The 16,568-nt window shown below is 40.1% G+C and overlaps 1 protein-coding gene across 2 annotated transcripts; it reads right to left on the bottom strand.

Annotated features, from left to right (window-relative positions):
* Window positions 1–568: 568 nt before the first annotated feature.
* LOC109897554 (homeobox protein Dlx4a-like) lies at window positions 569–15,759 on the bottom strand. Of its 2 annotated transcripts, none has more exons than XM_020492058.2 (3): window positions 15,175–15,758; window positions 11,557–11,753; window positions 569–2,289 (listed from the first exon to the last, which is right to left on the bottom strand). In XM_020492058.2, the coding sequence occupies exons 1-3, from the start codon at window positions 15,533–15,535 to the stop codon at window positions 2,038–2,040; spliced, it is 810 nt and encodes a 269-aa protein (XP_020347647.1). In that variant the 5' UTR covers window positions 15,536–15,758; the 3' UTR covers window positions 569–2,037. The 2 variants fall into 2 exon arrangements, with proteins under 2 accessions (XP_020347647.1, XP_031689668.1); XM_031833808.1 differs by lacking the exon at window positions 569–2,289 and adding an exon at window positions 4,205–4,503 and having other exon boundaries at window positions 15,175–15,759.
* Window positions 15,760–16,568: the final 809 nt, after the last annotated feature.

Genomic DNA, 16,568 nt, shown 5'->3' with positions numbered 1-16,568 from the left:
TTTCAAAAGAGGGGCAAAGTGCTGTTATTTAGACCGATTTGCCTTATTTGTCAACTCCCGCACAATTTCTGTCCTTTCTGTCCTTCCATCCGAGTGCTGCTGCGGGTTCTTTGCTTGTCTTGACCAATCAGATTCACGGAAATCGCAGGTAGCGCGGGCTGGACAAAGCTCAAGGTGCGCTCTTCACTTTCCTCTGGCTGGTATTTATTTAGCAAGCATAATAACACAACACTCCCGACATACACAAGCAAAGACTATTACATAAATGTAACAGCCTATACACCTAAACATTAGCCATCGTACACACTGTATTGCCTGGTAACGAGACAATTTTTCAGTCTGATCAACTGTAGGCTACTAAACAACAGTAGCTGCATTGTCTAGCCTCCCTCTAGCCTATGTTAACGAAGAGGTAACGTTGTGTAGGCTTATTTATAGCCCATTTGGTTGTGAGAAAATGTGAATGGATCAAATGTGGTTTATATTCAAACTTGGGCTGACTAGGCAATTTAGGATTTTCAGTCCAAAATTATTAACTGGAATTAATCAATAAACACAATAGCTGAAAAACTGTGAGTACATGTTTTATTCAGCCTACAGTTGCATAGAGCAGGACTACACGATGCAAATCTGCATAAAGCAAGCTCAGCCCTGTGTGTTTTATTGTCCAATCATGTTGCTTTCTCTGTGTGTACGTGTAAAGGAACCCCCCAGTCCCTTTAAAACACAATTCAGATATGAGCAAGTACAAGGTTGCAGCAGTTGACAGGGTGGGTATCCAGGGTATCCTCACCAAAGCCAGTTTTCCCAGGAGTTTTTTTAAACCCACGTGACCTGATTAGAAAAACTCTGGTCCCATCACAGCCCATATGAAAACTTTTTTACAAGAGGTGAATCATGTATACAGTATAAGGCATTGACTTTTACGTGGATAGGTTACAAGATCAAGAAAAACTACGGGCCCCAGAATTGTTTTTATCGCCACACCACTCTTGGACATGTGTTGCCACCTTTGTGCTCAATAGTTAGTCCTATACTAAAAAAATCACCACAGTTGGTTTGTTTGCACCCTCATGATAGCACTCTCACTATCATGTCTTTTGCCTCTCGTTGTTCAGCTATTTGTGCCGGACTGCTGATAGGCTACAATTAGCTTACGCCTGCAAGCAATTTGGGTTAATGACGATTCCGTTGCCTTGTAGACCCGCAACAGCCGATGGATGCTCCTTGTTCTTTTCCTATTAGTTCCTATGGACTTTCAGTTTTGGAGAATAATATTTTGTTGCCTGCAAATTGCTGGTAATTATACTGTTGGAATGAAAGTTTTATTTAACAAGCTATATCCCAATTACCTTTAATTGACATAACCATTTTATAAAATCATTGTCAACATTAAAATAATACCCTCTTTTGCTTGTTCAAATGTTTTAGGGTAAAATACATGACCCTTTGTTAGTTTTCATTGCGCCATAGATGTCCGTTTTTTTCCGTATTTTGGTATATTTGATATTTACTTTAATAATAATAATAGGCTACTACTAATAACGCTACTACTACTAATAATAATAGTAATAATTATAAACTCATGCCTAATCGAACTTATGTATTTGCATCAAATATTTAAATCATATATATATGTTAGAGTTAGGCATTTTCATGCTCAAACTTCTGAAATCTTCGGATTGCTCATTTCGTAAAAAGATATATTATTGCAGTGCATAGTTGACCACTGAGGCTTTATTTGAAACTGAACTGCATTCAAATTCCAGATCCACACAAGCCTCCAAGGCAAAGTCATTTCTTCATGTCCACGAAATTGTAGGCAAAACCTCGGATGAAATTCAAGCAAAAGACCTTTAAACGTCGTTAAAAAAATTAAGACTCTAATGTGATAGCTGGGGCTTGGAGCTACATTTAAAAGGGGATATGCTACGCGGTTCGTGTACAAGAGGAGACGAAACACGAATCTAAATGTTGAGATTGAGTAAAGTCAGTTGAGGAGAGCGGATAGAATTCCATCCCATTGTCCACATCCCGTCACATCATTTGAGTTCTCGGCATACATTCCTGGTGGTGGCTTGGGTACCAGTGTCCGAAATTGTTCATGTATCCACTGGATTGCGCAGGCGTCCCCTTATTTGCCATGGAAACGTCCCAAAGTGGCGGCATCCCTGGGGAACACGGAGACCCAGATGACCCAGGGTGCAGGTGTTCTCCCTCCGGTCCGCCCGGGCCATGCTTCATGATCTTCTTGTACTTGGAGCGTTTGTTCTGGAACCATATCTTAACCTGCAACAATAAATACAATTTAGTATATTAATCCTGCAATTAGGCTATTATTATAATCTTTATCATAATTAATAAGCTACTATTATTATTAGTCTATTCAGTACTCACTATAATAATACAAATAATAATAGTTTATTATAATATCCATGGCCTCATTGTTGTTAATATAATTGTTATTTGATAATATTGTTATGTACCTTTGCATGTTGCCAGCATACTGGCAAATAGAGCATTACATTATTGGAATTATAACTGTAGGCTTTGACTGCATTGTTAGCGAAAAGGAATAATACAAATATTTTCCATTTGAGAACAATACGTTGGACAAAAAACAGAACATTCACAAGAATGACAAAATAAAGCTGGTGGGTGAGTTCAGGTTGCCAGGAGAATGAACTGTAAACCGCACTACAGACCAGGCAAGCAATACGTTTGGCATTCCTTTAAGGTTGTTTTCCCCATTCTACGAACAATACAGAGAATTTACAGAGATATTTTGATATGGAGAGAGCCTGGTGAGACGTTTATGTAACCGCAACACCCACAGTGTGGTAAAAGCAGCTCTCGTAAAATCTAATTATGAATTGCAATTGATTGTGGAGATGAGTGGAAAACACGGCTCAGATAGCTCACATTTCGCAAGGGCTGCCCAAGAGTGTCACCCCAAACATGCCAATGACAGAAATACTGTTGTGATTTCTTGAATTAATTACATTTGCAGTGCAATTGGGAAAGTACTCAGACCCCTTCAAATGTTCCACATTTTGTTACATTACAGCCTAATTCTAAAACGTATTAAATTGTTTTTCCCTCACCACCCCCCCCCCCACACACACACCACAATGACAAAGATAAGTATGATAAGTATTAAGACCCTTTGCTATGAGACTCGAAATTGAGCTCAGGTGCATCCAGTTTCCATTGATCATGCTTGAGATGTTTCTACAACATGATTGGAGTCCACCTGTGGTAAATTCTATTGATTGGACATGATTTGGAAAGGCACACACCTGTCTATATAAGGTCCGACAGGTAACAGTCCATGTCAGAGCAAAAACCAAGTCATGAGGTCGATGGAATTGCCCGTAGAGCTCCGAGACAGGATTGTGTCAAGTCACAGATCTGGGGAAGGGTACCAAAAAATGTCTGCAGCATTGAAGGTTCCCAAGAACACAGTGGCCGCCATCATTCTTAAATTGAATAAGTTTGGAACTGTAACGTCTTTCTTCCTGGGAAGGAGAGGAGGACCAAAATGCAGCGTGGTTATTTATAAACATATTTAATGAAAGATGAAAACGTGAACACTATACAAAATAAGAAAATGTGGAAAAACCGAAACAGTCCTAACTGGTGCAAAACACAGAGACAGAACAAAACCCCTAGACAAAACAAGACACATAAATCACCCATGTCACACCCTGGCCTAACCAACATAATAAAGAAAACACAGAATACTAAGGCCAGGGCGTGACAGTACACAACATGCCTACCTCTTTGAAGATTCAAAATATTTTTTATTGTGAAACAAACAAGGAATAAGACAAAAAAAAAGAAAACTTGAGCATTCCCCCCCCCAAAGTCAATACTTTGTAGAGCCACTTTTTGCAGCAATTACAGCTGCAAGCCTCTTGTGGTATGTTTCTATAAGCTTGGCGCATCTAGCCATTGGGATTTTTGCCCATTCTACAAAGCAAAACTGCGCCAGCTCCTTCAAGTTGGATGGGTTATACTGGTGTACTGCAATCTTCAAGTCATACCACAGATACTGAAACAGGTTTCCCTCAAGAATTTCCCTCATTCCTTCAACTGACCAGTTTCCCAGTCCCTGCTGATGAAAAACATCCCCACAGCATGATGCTGCCACCACCATGTTTCACTGTGGGGATGGTGTTCTCAGGTGATGAGAGGTGTTGAGTTTGTGCTTGATGGGTTTTCCTTGATGGCCATAAAGCTCAATTGTAGTCTCATTTGACCAGAGTACGGTTCTTCCATATGCTTGGGGTTCTTTCAAAATCGAACCCAGAAGCAGACCAGGACAAGGAGAGTAGGAAGAAGGTGAGTATTTATTTACAAGTGAATGTGAATGGATAGATATATCCAGGTGGCGTAGCGGGCAGCGGTGGTGAGTTGATGGGAGTAAATAGGTGGATCCAATGGGGTAGCGGAATCCTCCTCCGACCAGGCTGGAATGGGGTAAATGATCCGGGTGAGTAACTGAAGACAGAACAAACGGAGGTAAGTTTAAGGCAAGCAATACGTAAAAAACAACAAAACAAATTCTATCCAACTTGAGACTGATACTATGGCACAACATACTGTTCATGGCTAACGATCCGGCAGGGAATGGATGTCAGGTCAGAGCTTTTGAAGGGGAGAGGTGATGATCAGGACAGGTGTGCAGATTACTGATGGGATACAGGTGCGGGTGAACATCGATCTCCCAACAAGCTAATTCGCCCGGCAACCAGACAGTTCCAGGACACCGGAAACACACTCCAGGACAGAAACACAGGCAAACACAGGCTCAGGAAGCGGGATTTGTGACATGGGAACTCTCCGACATGCCTTTTGGTGAACACCAAACTTGTTTTCTTATTTTTTTCTTTAAGCAATGGCTTTTTTCTGGCCACTCTTCCGTAAAGCCCAGCTCTGTGGAGAGTACGGCTTAAAGTGGTCCTATGGACCAATACTCCAATCTCCGCTGTGGAGCTTTGTAGTTCCTTCAGGGTTATCTTTGGTTTCTTTGTTGCTTCTCTGATTAAAGCCCTCTTTGCCTGGTCCGTGAGTTTTGGTGGGCTCTCTTGGCAGGTTTGTTGTGGTGCCATATTCTTTCCATTTTTTAATAAAGGATTTAATGGTGCTCCGTGGGATGTTCAAAGTTTCTGATATGTTTTTATAACTCAACCCTGATCTAGACTTCCCCACAACTTTGTCCCTGACCTGTTTGGAGAGCTCCGTGGTCTTCATGGTGCCGCTTGCTTGGTGGTGTTGCTTTGCTTGGTGGTGTTGCAGACTCTGGGGCCTTTCAGAACAGGTGTATATATACTGAGATCATGTGACACTTAGATTGCACATAGGTGGACTTTATTTAACAAATTATGTGACTTCTGAAGGAAATTGGTTGCACCAGATCTTATTTGGGGGCTTCATAGCAACAGGGGTGAATACATATGTATGCACCACTTTTCCATTCTTTTTTAAACGTTATTTATTTAATTTCACTTAACCAATTTGGAATATCTTGTGTTTGTCCATTACATGAAATCCAAATAAACATCCATTTAAATTACAGGTTGTAATGCAACAAAATATGAAAAACACCAAGAGGGATGAATACTTTTGCAAATACTTATGAAAATTTGATAAATCAGTTTATTTGTTAATCATTTACAAAAATAAATAAAAAACATTTTTTCTTTGTCATCATAGAGTATTGTACTCCTTTTTCTCTCCAATTTTGGTAGTTACAGTCTTGTCTCATCGCTGCAATTTCCATACGGACTCGGGAGAGGCAAAGGTCGAGAGCCGTGCATCCTCCGAAACACAACCCAACCAAGCCACACTGCTTCTTTGACACAATGCCCACTTAACCCAGAAGCCAGTCGCACCAATGTGTCAGAGGAAACACCGTACACCTGGTGACCGTGTCAGCATGTACTGCACCCGGCGCACCACAGGAGTCGCTGTTGCGCGATGGGACAAGGACATCCCTGCCAGCCAAACCCTCCCCTAACCTGGACGACCCTGGGCTTATTGTGGGCCGCCCCATGGGTCTCCCGGTTGCGGCCGGCTGCGACAGAGCCTTTACTCGAACCCAGAATCTCTAGTGGCACAGCTAGCACTGTGATGCAGTGCCTTAGACCACTGCACCACTGCGCCACTAGGGAGGCCCCATCATGGTGTATTGTGTGTAGATTTATGAGGGGAAAAAACTATTTAATCCATTTTAGAATAAGGTTGTAACGTAACAAAATGTGGAAAAAGTCAAAGGGTCTGAATACTTTTCGAATGCGGCAGTCTTTACAAACTTTCAGATTGGACCAAGTCACTATTAAACGAGTCACAAGCAAGTCTCAAGTCATAAAGTCAGAGTCTCAAGTCGAGTCCCAAGTAGAACGTGGTCAAGACTCGAGTCAAGTCCAAAGAAATACATTACCTATCAACTCATTCCAGGGTTTTTCTTTATTTTTTAAAATGTTTTACATTGTAGAATAATAGTGAAGACATCAAAACTATGAAATAACACATATGGGATCATGTAGTAACCGAAAAAGTGTTAAACAAATCAAAATATATTTTAGATTTAAGATTCTTCAAAGTAGCCACCTTTGATGACAGCTTTGCACACTCTTGGCATTCTCTCAACCAGCTTCACCTGGAATGCTTTTCCAACAGTCTCGAAGGAGTTTCCACATATGCTGAGCACTTGTTGGCTGCTTTTCCTTTACTCTGCAGTCCAGCTCATCCCAAACCATCTCAATTGGGTTGAGGTCGGGGGATTGTGGAAGCCAGGTCATCTGATGCAGCACACCATCACTCTCTTTCTTGGTCAAATAGCCCTGGAGGTGTGTTGGGTTATTGTCCTTTTGAAAAACAAGTGATAGTCCCACTAAGCGCAAACCAGATGGGATGGTGTATTGCTGCAGAATGCTGTGGTAGCCATGCTGGTTAAGTGTGCCTTGAATTCTCAATAATCACAGACAGTGTCACCAGCAAATCATCCCCACACCATCACACCTCCTCCCCTCTATGCTTCACGGTGGGAACCACACATGTGGAAATAATCTGTTCACCTACTCTGTGTTTTGTGTTTCACAGACACAGCCGTTGTAACCAAAAATCTCTAATTTGGACTCATCAGACCAAAGGACAGATTTGGCCCAAGCAAGTCTCTTCTTATTATTGGTGTCCTTTAGTAGTGGTTTCTTTTCAGCAATTCAACCATGAAGGCCTGATTCATGCAGTCTCGGCTGAACAGTTAATGTTGAGATGTGTCTGTTGCTTTGCTTTATCTTGGCCAGGTCGCAGTTGTAAATGAGAACTTGTTCTCAACTAGCTGACCTGGTGAATTTTTAATTTTTTTTAAATAATAATAATAGAACTCATTTCACTCAACATTTATTTGGGATGCAATTTCTGAGGCTGGTAACTCTAATGAACTTATGCTCTGCAGCAGAGGTAACTTTGGGTCTTCCTTTCCTGTGGCGATCATCATGAGAGCCAGTTTCATCATTTGCGACTGCACTTTAAGAAACTTTCAAAGTTCTTGACATTTTCAGAATTGACTGACCTTCATGTCTTAAAGTAATGATGGACTGTTGTTTCTCTTTGCTTATTTGAGCTGTTCCTTCCATAATATGGACTTGGTCTTTTACCAAGGTTTTTACCATGGCTATCTTCTGTATACCACCCCTACCTAAGTCACAACACAACTGATTGGCTCAAACATATTAAGAATGAAAGAAATTCCACAAATTAACAAAGTAGCCCTGTTAATTGAAATGCATTCTAGGTGACTACCTCATGAAGCTGGATGAGAGAATGCCAAGAGTGTGCAAAGCTGTCATCAAGGCAGTGGCTACTTTGAAGAATCTCAAATATAAAATATATTTCATTTGTTTAACAATTTTTTGGTTATTACATGATTCCATATGTGTTATTTCATAGTTTTGATATCTTCACTATTGTGCTACAATGTAGATAATAGTACAAATAAAGAAAAACACTAGAATGAGTAGGTGTGTCCAAACTTTTGACTGGTACTGTATATATACATGCAACGACTTGCTGAACTACAAATCTTTGTTTATTTATTGAGGCTACCAGACAGCTCTTTTCATTATTTTGTGTACAACATATTTTTATTAGCCTATATAATTGTAAAATGTGGACCTTGTAGCTGTGGTAAGGGCATGAAATCAGCTGATGGCAAGGCAGGTTGACGTGCTCAGAGTGTAGATTTATTAGGTTTTGGTGATCCAATGGTGAAATCACCATACCATACAAAATATACAGGTAGATTTACCAAATATACACAGGAAATAGCCCAAAATTAATAGCCTCTGTATCAGGCTTAACCTGTCCTATCTGAACGGACACTGGTAGAGGGCAAGACAGTACACCCTCCCCTTGAGAAACCAAATCGAATTTATCTAACACTGGCTTCTCCAGTGATTTTACCAAGGCACTTTGATGCCTTGATGCTTGTGCTGCACCCGATCCTATAGCTGTATAGCAAATCACCAATCTGTTCGCCTGTGTTGATTGATAGTTTTCTGGTCCAATTAGTGGTGAGTGTGCGTTTCACGAGCCAAAATGGTGATGCTGTGATATGCTGCTATGCTGCGGCTATTGTCTCTGGCTGCATGTAGTGTAATCCACGTAGACTCTGTGCCACAAAATGAGTGACAAAACATTACAAAACCTGGACAGATAATTTCAAGTCTTCAGTCTCAAGTCAAAATCAAGTCCCGAGTCTTGAGGCTCCAAGTCCAAGTCAAGTCTCAAGTTAATGTATTTAAGTCAGACTCGAGTCCAAGTCATGTGACTCGAGTAGTCCAAGTCATGTGACTGGAGTCCACAAGTCTGCCAACTTTTACGTCGTTTTCTCTGACTTTAGCCTACACATCATCAGTTCTGATCAACATGAAATAAAAGAGTAGGACCATAACAATAACATAACACTCCCATAAATACATTAGGACACTCCCATAGGCCTAAACGTAATAATGTGGGCACCCCTATAAGTGTTAAAATTATAAATATATATATATATATAATTTTTTTAAACACACTCCAGTGTATTTTAACACTGACTAAATGGGTATATTAATTAAAACGGTGTATCACATTCCATGCCAGCAATATAATTAACAGTTCTTGCAGATGTAACAAAAACCAAGTCTCACATAAACCACTGGAGTAAAACAAGCTTATATTTTGGGTTCTTATGGGTAGGACTGTTTAACTAAGTTCATGAGGTCTTTATGAGTTATATTCTTCAAGAATCAATGGGTACATATCATTCATTTAGTCCAAAAGTGATATAGCGACTGCTGATTACCCCTTTAATGCCGAATTGCACCGAACATATATTTATGAATTAATTTGACCCTAATGTCAATCAACAGCATGCTAATGTAAGTAGCTTTTCCTATAATAATTGGAAATATTGGTTTTAGATTTCAACAGCAACACTCAGCTAACAAGGGCTTTCAGTCTGAAATGTTTGGTAATTAAGAAATCACGCCAGAAAATCCTGTCCCACATATCCAACTAAATATCAATGTGTGTACCGTACAATTTGGGGAAACCACTCTCCTTAGTTAAATGTGTGGTGACTGGCGAGTGGTGGTGAGTGTTTCTGGTGCAAAAAAAGACCATGCATAATCTGCCAGGTGGTTGCTGCTCATGGAAGACAGAAGACATGAGTGATTCCAATATATCTAGCTCCCTTATCAATATGACCTTATCAATAATTCCTGCCTCCTCCCAGGTAACATAAGAAGACATGAGTGATTCCAATATATCTAGCTCCCTTATCAATATGACCTTATCAATAATTCCTGCCTCCTCCCAGGTAACATAATATATTTTTTTAACTAGGCAAGTCAGTTAAGAACAAATTCTTATTTACAGTGACAACCTACCAGGGAACAGTGGGTTAACTGCCTTGTTCAGGGGCAGAACAGCAGATTTTTACCTTATCAGCTCTGGGATTCGATCCAGCAACCTTTGGGTTACTAACCACTAGGCTACCTGCCGCCCCATATCAGAGAGGTTTCGAGAAGTGCTTCTTCATATTTAGCATATACGTACACTGAGAGTATACCAAACATTAGGAACACCTTGCTAATATTGCGTTGACCTCCTTTCGACCTCAGAATGGCATTCTTTGCTGTAATTTTTCTCTCATTTCGGGAACCCAAAAACTTCCTGGGACAATATTTATACAAAATGTGAAGCAATAACTTGCTAAGCTCTCTTCCTCTATTCCTACTGACAGACAAAATGGCCGCGACCGTTCCCCCCTCTCCCTTCCTCTTCCCTTGCCAGACAGACAGCACTTAGTGAGAAGTAAGGAGTTAGTTACAAAAGGAACCCATTGGCTGAGAGATTGAGGACTTTAAACTGAACCAAGAGCTATATAGGCTAAAGGAGATGACTGAGACTGGAGTGTTACCTCTAAAATCCTCAAGGAATGAGAGCGTCTCAAGAGTATAGGAGTGCTGATCTATAATCAGGTTCCCCCTGTCCATAATCATATTTATTATGATCTAAAAGGCTAAATGTATCCTAGATCAGCAATCCTACTCTGAGACTCGGGACAGTTTCCCAGACACAGATTAAGCCTAGACCTGGACTGAAAAGCATGCTCAATGGAGAATCACCATTGAAACAGTTTTTTTTTGTCCAGGACAATGCTTAATGTGTCCAGGAAACTGGCCCATAGTGAATACAGGCCCAGATGAGTAAGTAAGTAATAGTAGGAGATAGATAACACAGTAGTAAGACAAGTAGTGGTAATACAGGACAGTGATACACCCTGCACTTCTGCTGCCTCGCTGCCAACGGGGACCTGCCATTCCAGCCATGTTGCATTCAAATATACATGAAAGTGTGTGCCTCCCACTCAGGAGGGGACACAATATCAGTTACAGGCAGAGAGAGTAGGCTAACACCTCCATGAACATGGCAGGACATCAAACTAATGGAGGTTGATACCTAGGAACATAATGTTCCAGTATTTTCTCCTATATGTTAAATAATACAGCATCGGAAAACTTTAACTACTTAGAGTGGAAATTCTCAAAGCCTTAAATACACAACTCCATAACATTAGGCTCCATTCTCATTTTTAATGAGACATTTGGCCTTAACAGTATCTAATCAAGCACTTATGCATATAGTGTTGTAGCCTAGATGAAAAGAGAAGGCGTGCCATTGAGAATGGGCATGCACATCATTTTGACTAAACCTCTCACCACCTTGAGAGATGAGATGCTTACAAAGAAGGAACATTTTGCCCGACTCGAGTAAACAACAGGCCATAGGAATTGTTCACTTTGTGAACCGTTTGTGTAATGCTTGCCCATTTATTCCATTCAAACTATTGAGACCTATACAGACCATGTTTAAAAAGAGACTGACACCAAAATTGTTGTGCATTGAAGAGCCTCTTGTAATAAACACCTTATGGAACAGTTAAATCAGTCAAAATAACTGAAATAGACGAATTAAATTGGGCCAAAATACAGAAATATGTACCTGCGTTTGAGTTAGTCCCAATTTTGCTGCCAGATCGGCTCGCTCAGGTAGCGCAAGGTATTGGGTTTGCTGGAATCTCTGGTTGAGTGCTTGCAGTTGTAAGCTTGAGTAGATGGTCCGAGGTTTTCGGATCTTCTTCCCTTTTCCGTTCAGTCTAATTTCTCCGTTCTCGATCACCGTGGTTGGCTTCTCAAGCTCTTCAAAAGGATGAAGAAGGAAAAGTTTTATTTTATTTCACCAGGAAGTCCCATTGAGGTCAGAAATGTGGAAATAATAATAACAATATTAACAACAACAACAACAGCAATAATAATAATAATAATGATCATCATAATAATCATACATTTAATGAATAATACATGTTTAAGTTAAGCCATTTAATTTGCCCTCAATGGGCAAGAGCTCAACTTTTCTTTTCTATCTCATGTGGCAAAAGAGATCATTGAGCATGAGGAATATAATGACTGCATATTGATCCCCATTATTCCCATTGTTATGAAGAGTGCACATACCGACTAGTGCTTAGGGAAACAGCTGCGTTAGGCCCCACAAGACATTCATAGTAACATGACACTGTATGAATCCATCCTTATAATACAACCAGTGAAATAGCGTGAGGAGGTTAATCTTTCATTTACTTCATCTACAGATCACGGCACCTGTACATAGCTCATCTGTAAATAGCCCATCCAATCTACCACATCCCCATACTGTATATATTTTTTTACCTTGCTCCTTTTGCACCCCTGTATCTCAAGTTGCACATTCATCTTCTGTACATTCTACCATTGCTATATTGTAATTAATTTGCCACCATAGCCTATTTATTGCCTTTACCACTCTTATCCTACCTCATTTGCACATACTGTATATATATTTTTCTACTGTATTATTGATTGTATGTTTGTTTATTCCATGTGTAACTCTGTGTTGTTGTATGTGTCGAACTGCTTTGCTTTATCTTGACCAGGTCGCAGTTGCAAATGAGAACATGTTCTCAACTAGCCTACCTGGTTAAATAAAGGTGAAATAAATCAAATAAATACTTAACTTTTTGTTTTACACGGGCGGAAGATTTAGATTTGATTTGCTAAGTTGAACAATAATTGCAGAGAATTTAGGTAGGAGGTAGGTAGCCCAATGGCTAAGGGAGATGGACCTGTGGCCGGAAGATGGCAGGTTTGAATCGCAGGCCAGGAGCTGGAGAAAAGATTATCTGGCAATTGGAATGCTACTGGGTTCACATCCTTAAGACATTCCCCTTTTGTTTTGTGGCTTGGGTCCTTGAACAAGGCCCTTAACCCCAAAACATACAGGGGTGACCCGGTGCTTGCCTTAACTGTGTGTGATTTGTGCTGTCTGGGGCAGTTGAGAATGAGCAGAAGACACATTTCTGTTGTTTGCTATAACTAATGGAAAATAAAGTTGTATTGTATTGTATTGTATTTTTGAGTTAAATAAGTTGCATTGGAACTGTTGAATCTTGATTGTCCCTTTTCTATTCTAAGCCTGCCATTCAAATAGCAAATAATAAACATAAACTCATAGGCCTTACCTCACATGCTACTGCACAGACAATTCTCCCGTGTTGAATCAACGCTGACAGTGTTCAATTTAACACTGGTCCAGTGTCTATACAGGCCCACACTTTTCAGTGTTAAATTAACAACTGTATTAGTGACAGAGACATGGTTGTTGTTGCAGTCTTTTTGTTTTTGTTCTGTGGCCTTAACCAAGGAAGATCTTTAGTGAATATGCTATTATTAAAATGTAATTCTTCAACAAAATGCAAGTATTTATTCCACTAGACAACACAGCCACAAAGTCAGAACAGCTTTCCTAGTTTGACAACAGATGCCACTCTAGCGCGAGAAATCAATGGGCGAATATCACAGCCAATCACAACACTGGGGAGTAAGTAATACTGTGAAACACTAATATTCCACTATTAGCGACAGATATGTTATGGACATTTTTTTAATTACAATGCAAAAATTAAAATCCCGTGTAGCACCTTTAAAATCCCTAAAACTAGAACTATGCATTCCAAAAAATTATTGCAACATACAACGTAATCAATGTTGATATAACATTTGTTGCAATAGTTTCCTTTATTATTATTGGACCATTATATTGTCATTGGTAGGAATTAAACTAATCATTACATGGTTATATTATCATCAGAAAAATTATTATAATGCATTGTTCAGAACAATGACCAGCTTTTAATCAGAACTAAGAATAACATAATGAATCTGTTAATGTTCTAGAGGACTCCAATGTTTATAATATCTGGGGCCTTAAAAACTTATTGACTTTCTAACATGGCCAACACACGAAATGCCTGTGAGATTGCATTGGGGCGGCAGGTAGACGAGTGGTTAGATCGTTGGACCAATAACCGAAAGTTTTCTGAATCGAATCCCCGAGCTGACAAGGTCAAAATCTGCCATTCTGCCCCTGAACAAGGCAGTTAAGCCACTGCTCCCCGGTAGGCCTTTATTGTAAATAAGCATTTGTTCTTAACTGACTTGCCCCTAAACGAGCTCACTCATCATATTTTTTTGTTGTTGTTGAGAGGTTGATTCCTATCTGAATGTCTTCGAGTTTTTAGTCCCAAACAGCTTCACACATCAAATAGGACTAGCCATTCTAAACAACTTGATTTTATGTATAGGCCTAGAGACAGGATTATTTTGATCATTGACATTAGACTACTTGGAATTAATGCTGTATGTATTTTGTTTAACGTTTAGATTTTTTTTTAAAACGAGGTAAAATGATGTAACTCTTTCATTAGTCCTATGCGGCTATCTGTATTTTAACATATCAATTAAGTAATGTAGGATCACAGAAGCAATAACGTAATCAAAGGTAAATGGTTTTCAGATTACATGTTTTGTTTGGGCCCTGTGCTTTGTGGGAGACCACAGGATAAAATGTTTAGTGGCTCGGTTTTTCCCTCCCATGTCGGCTGCATGTGACCTGTATCATCATCCAGAGTAGGCTAATTATTGTGCCAATCAACCGACCTGTCTCGCGGCCCAATAATATAAATGCAAACTGACCAGTAGTAGCCTACCCTTAGGTCTAAACACCTGTCCTAATATCAGATTAGACTATTAATTAAAATGGTGAAATAGGCTACACATTAGCCCTAGGTAATGTGAAATCTTATGAAAATTGATTCTCATTTCAATTTGAAACGAGAACAGTCCCTTGCTTTATCCATGCATGTATCTTGAAGTTCAGTAGCCTGTAAACTATTGACTGTTAAAAATAAAATATTTTCAAACGTGCTCAGGTGTTATAGACTACATATGTGACATGGGAACATGGGCGTTTTGCATTACAAATTACTATCCTATTAATTAATAACTTTAGGTCAGAGCACTGTTTCCGTAATGCTGCCTGCTATATGTTATGAATTCCCTATATTTCATTAGTGGTTTATTTGTAGACTTCTGATAGGGTTTAGGTAGGCTATATAAGTGCCCAATTCTAATTTTGAAGTCCATCGCGTCCGTATAGCCTTCGCCACTGTAACTACATCTTGAAAATGGCAACAAACATTGAATAAACTCCATAATGTCAACACCGATGTTTTTAAAAACGTACCTGTTTCCTCTATTCTCGTGCGTCCCAGACCGTTGTTGTGGCTACTGTGCTGGTATGGCAGGTAGGCACTTGGGTGGTGTGCGCTTACAGTGCTGTGGTAGGGGTAGGCTAGCGTGCGGCCATAGGATGACCCGCTGGAAGAAAAGGAGCTGTCGTGCTGCGAGGGTCCGACGGGATGCAAGCCGTGCACTGGATAGATGTTGTGGGATAAGCCGGGGGGATGCTGCTGGTGGCCGGGATAGCCGTGTCCGAACTCCAGAAAGGCCGATTTTGAGGGATCAGAAGAAACCAGACTGTCCGACAATGAACAGTCATCATTGAGCGGGGGTCCATAAACTCGAGGCGCAGTTAAGGGCACCATAGAGTGCTACAGATGGGACCGATGCATATCCACTGAGAAGGGAAGTTAGGCTACCTAACAAAAACACCAAGAGCACGAAGCTAAGGTGACGAGGTTATTTCCTAAATCCTTCCGTTTGTCTCCAAATTCTAAATTATGCAGTCCCTTTATTTTATCGTCTCTAAAAAAGAGAAGAGGAAAATCTTCACTGTTTCTCTGAACACTTTGTGCATATGGTTTAAACTTGTTGCTACCTCGCTTGGCATACACGAGCGCGCCTGCTCATTGGTTGCGGTGGCTAATCATGTCATCCTGCCGGGAGGCCAAACCATACAAGATTAATACAAACTACAAGAAGTCCGTCTTCCAGTTTGGGCAGTAATGACATTTCAATGCAGCAGAATTTGCAAACAATGTATGCTAAATGAGAAGATAGGCCTACTGTAACAGATATTAACTAGGCTAATCTAATGTCAAGTATGTTTAGATTTTGTTATGTAGCCTTTTAGCGTTTGCAAAGATTGTCAACAAACTTGACAACTTTGCCAGCGATGTTTTTACGTAAGGACAAACCTTTTGCGCGCAAGTTAGGCCATAGGATAATCAATTATTATATATGTATACCTGCCTAATTAATACGCAATACACATAGCTACATGATAAACCTATACATTTAATTTACACCTGGCGCCAATGCGTGATTTAGCCTACGCATACCTAGACTCAAGGGAGGGCACAGAAGCTCAACACAGTGGCTATAATACCGTTGTACATGTGACTTAATCAAAACGCTCAAGATAAAACATCAAATACGCACACAAAAACATATATTATTTCCCAGCACATGTTTAACACACAACATACAAGATTCATGTTTTTTAAACAAAAATGCAACAAATGGGAAACCATTCTTTAGGAGGTTGTACTTGGTGAGAGGACAAGTTGTAATTACTGATAGTTTCTGAAGAAGGAAGAGAGGCTGCCCCCATCTATCAACCTTGTCCGTGATGAAAGAAGACTTTCACCTTCGACTGGAAGCCATTACATAGTCGGT

Source organism: Oncorhynchus kisutch, linkage group LG10, assembly GCF_002021735.2.
Source record: "Oncorhynchus kisutch isolate 150728-3 linkage group LG10, Okis_V2, whole genome shotgun sequence".
Lineage (NCBI taxonomy): Eukaryota > Metazoa > Chordata > Actinopteri > Salmoniformes > Salmonidae > Oncorhynchus > Oncorhynchus kisutch.
Note: the sequence above shows the minus strand (reverse complement) of the source record. Positions and strands in the feature narration are given on the sequence as shown.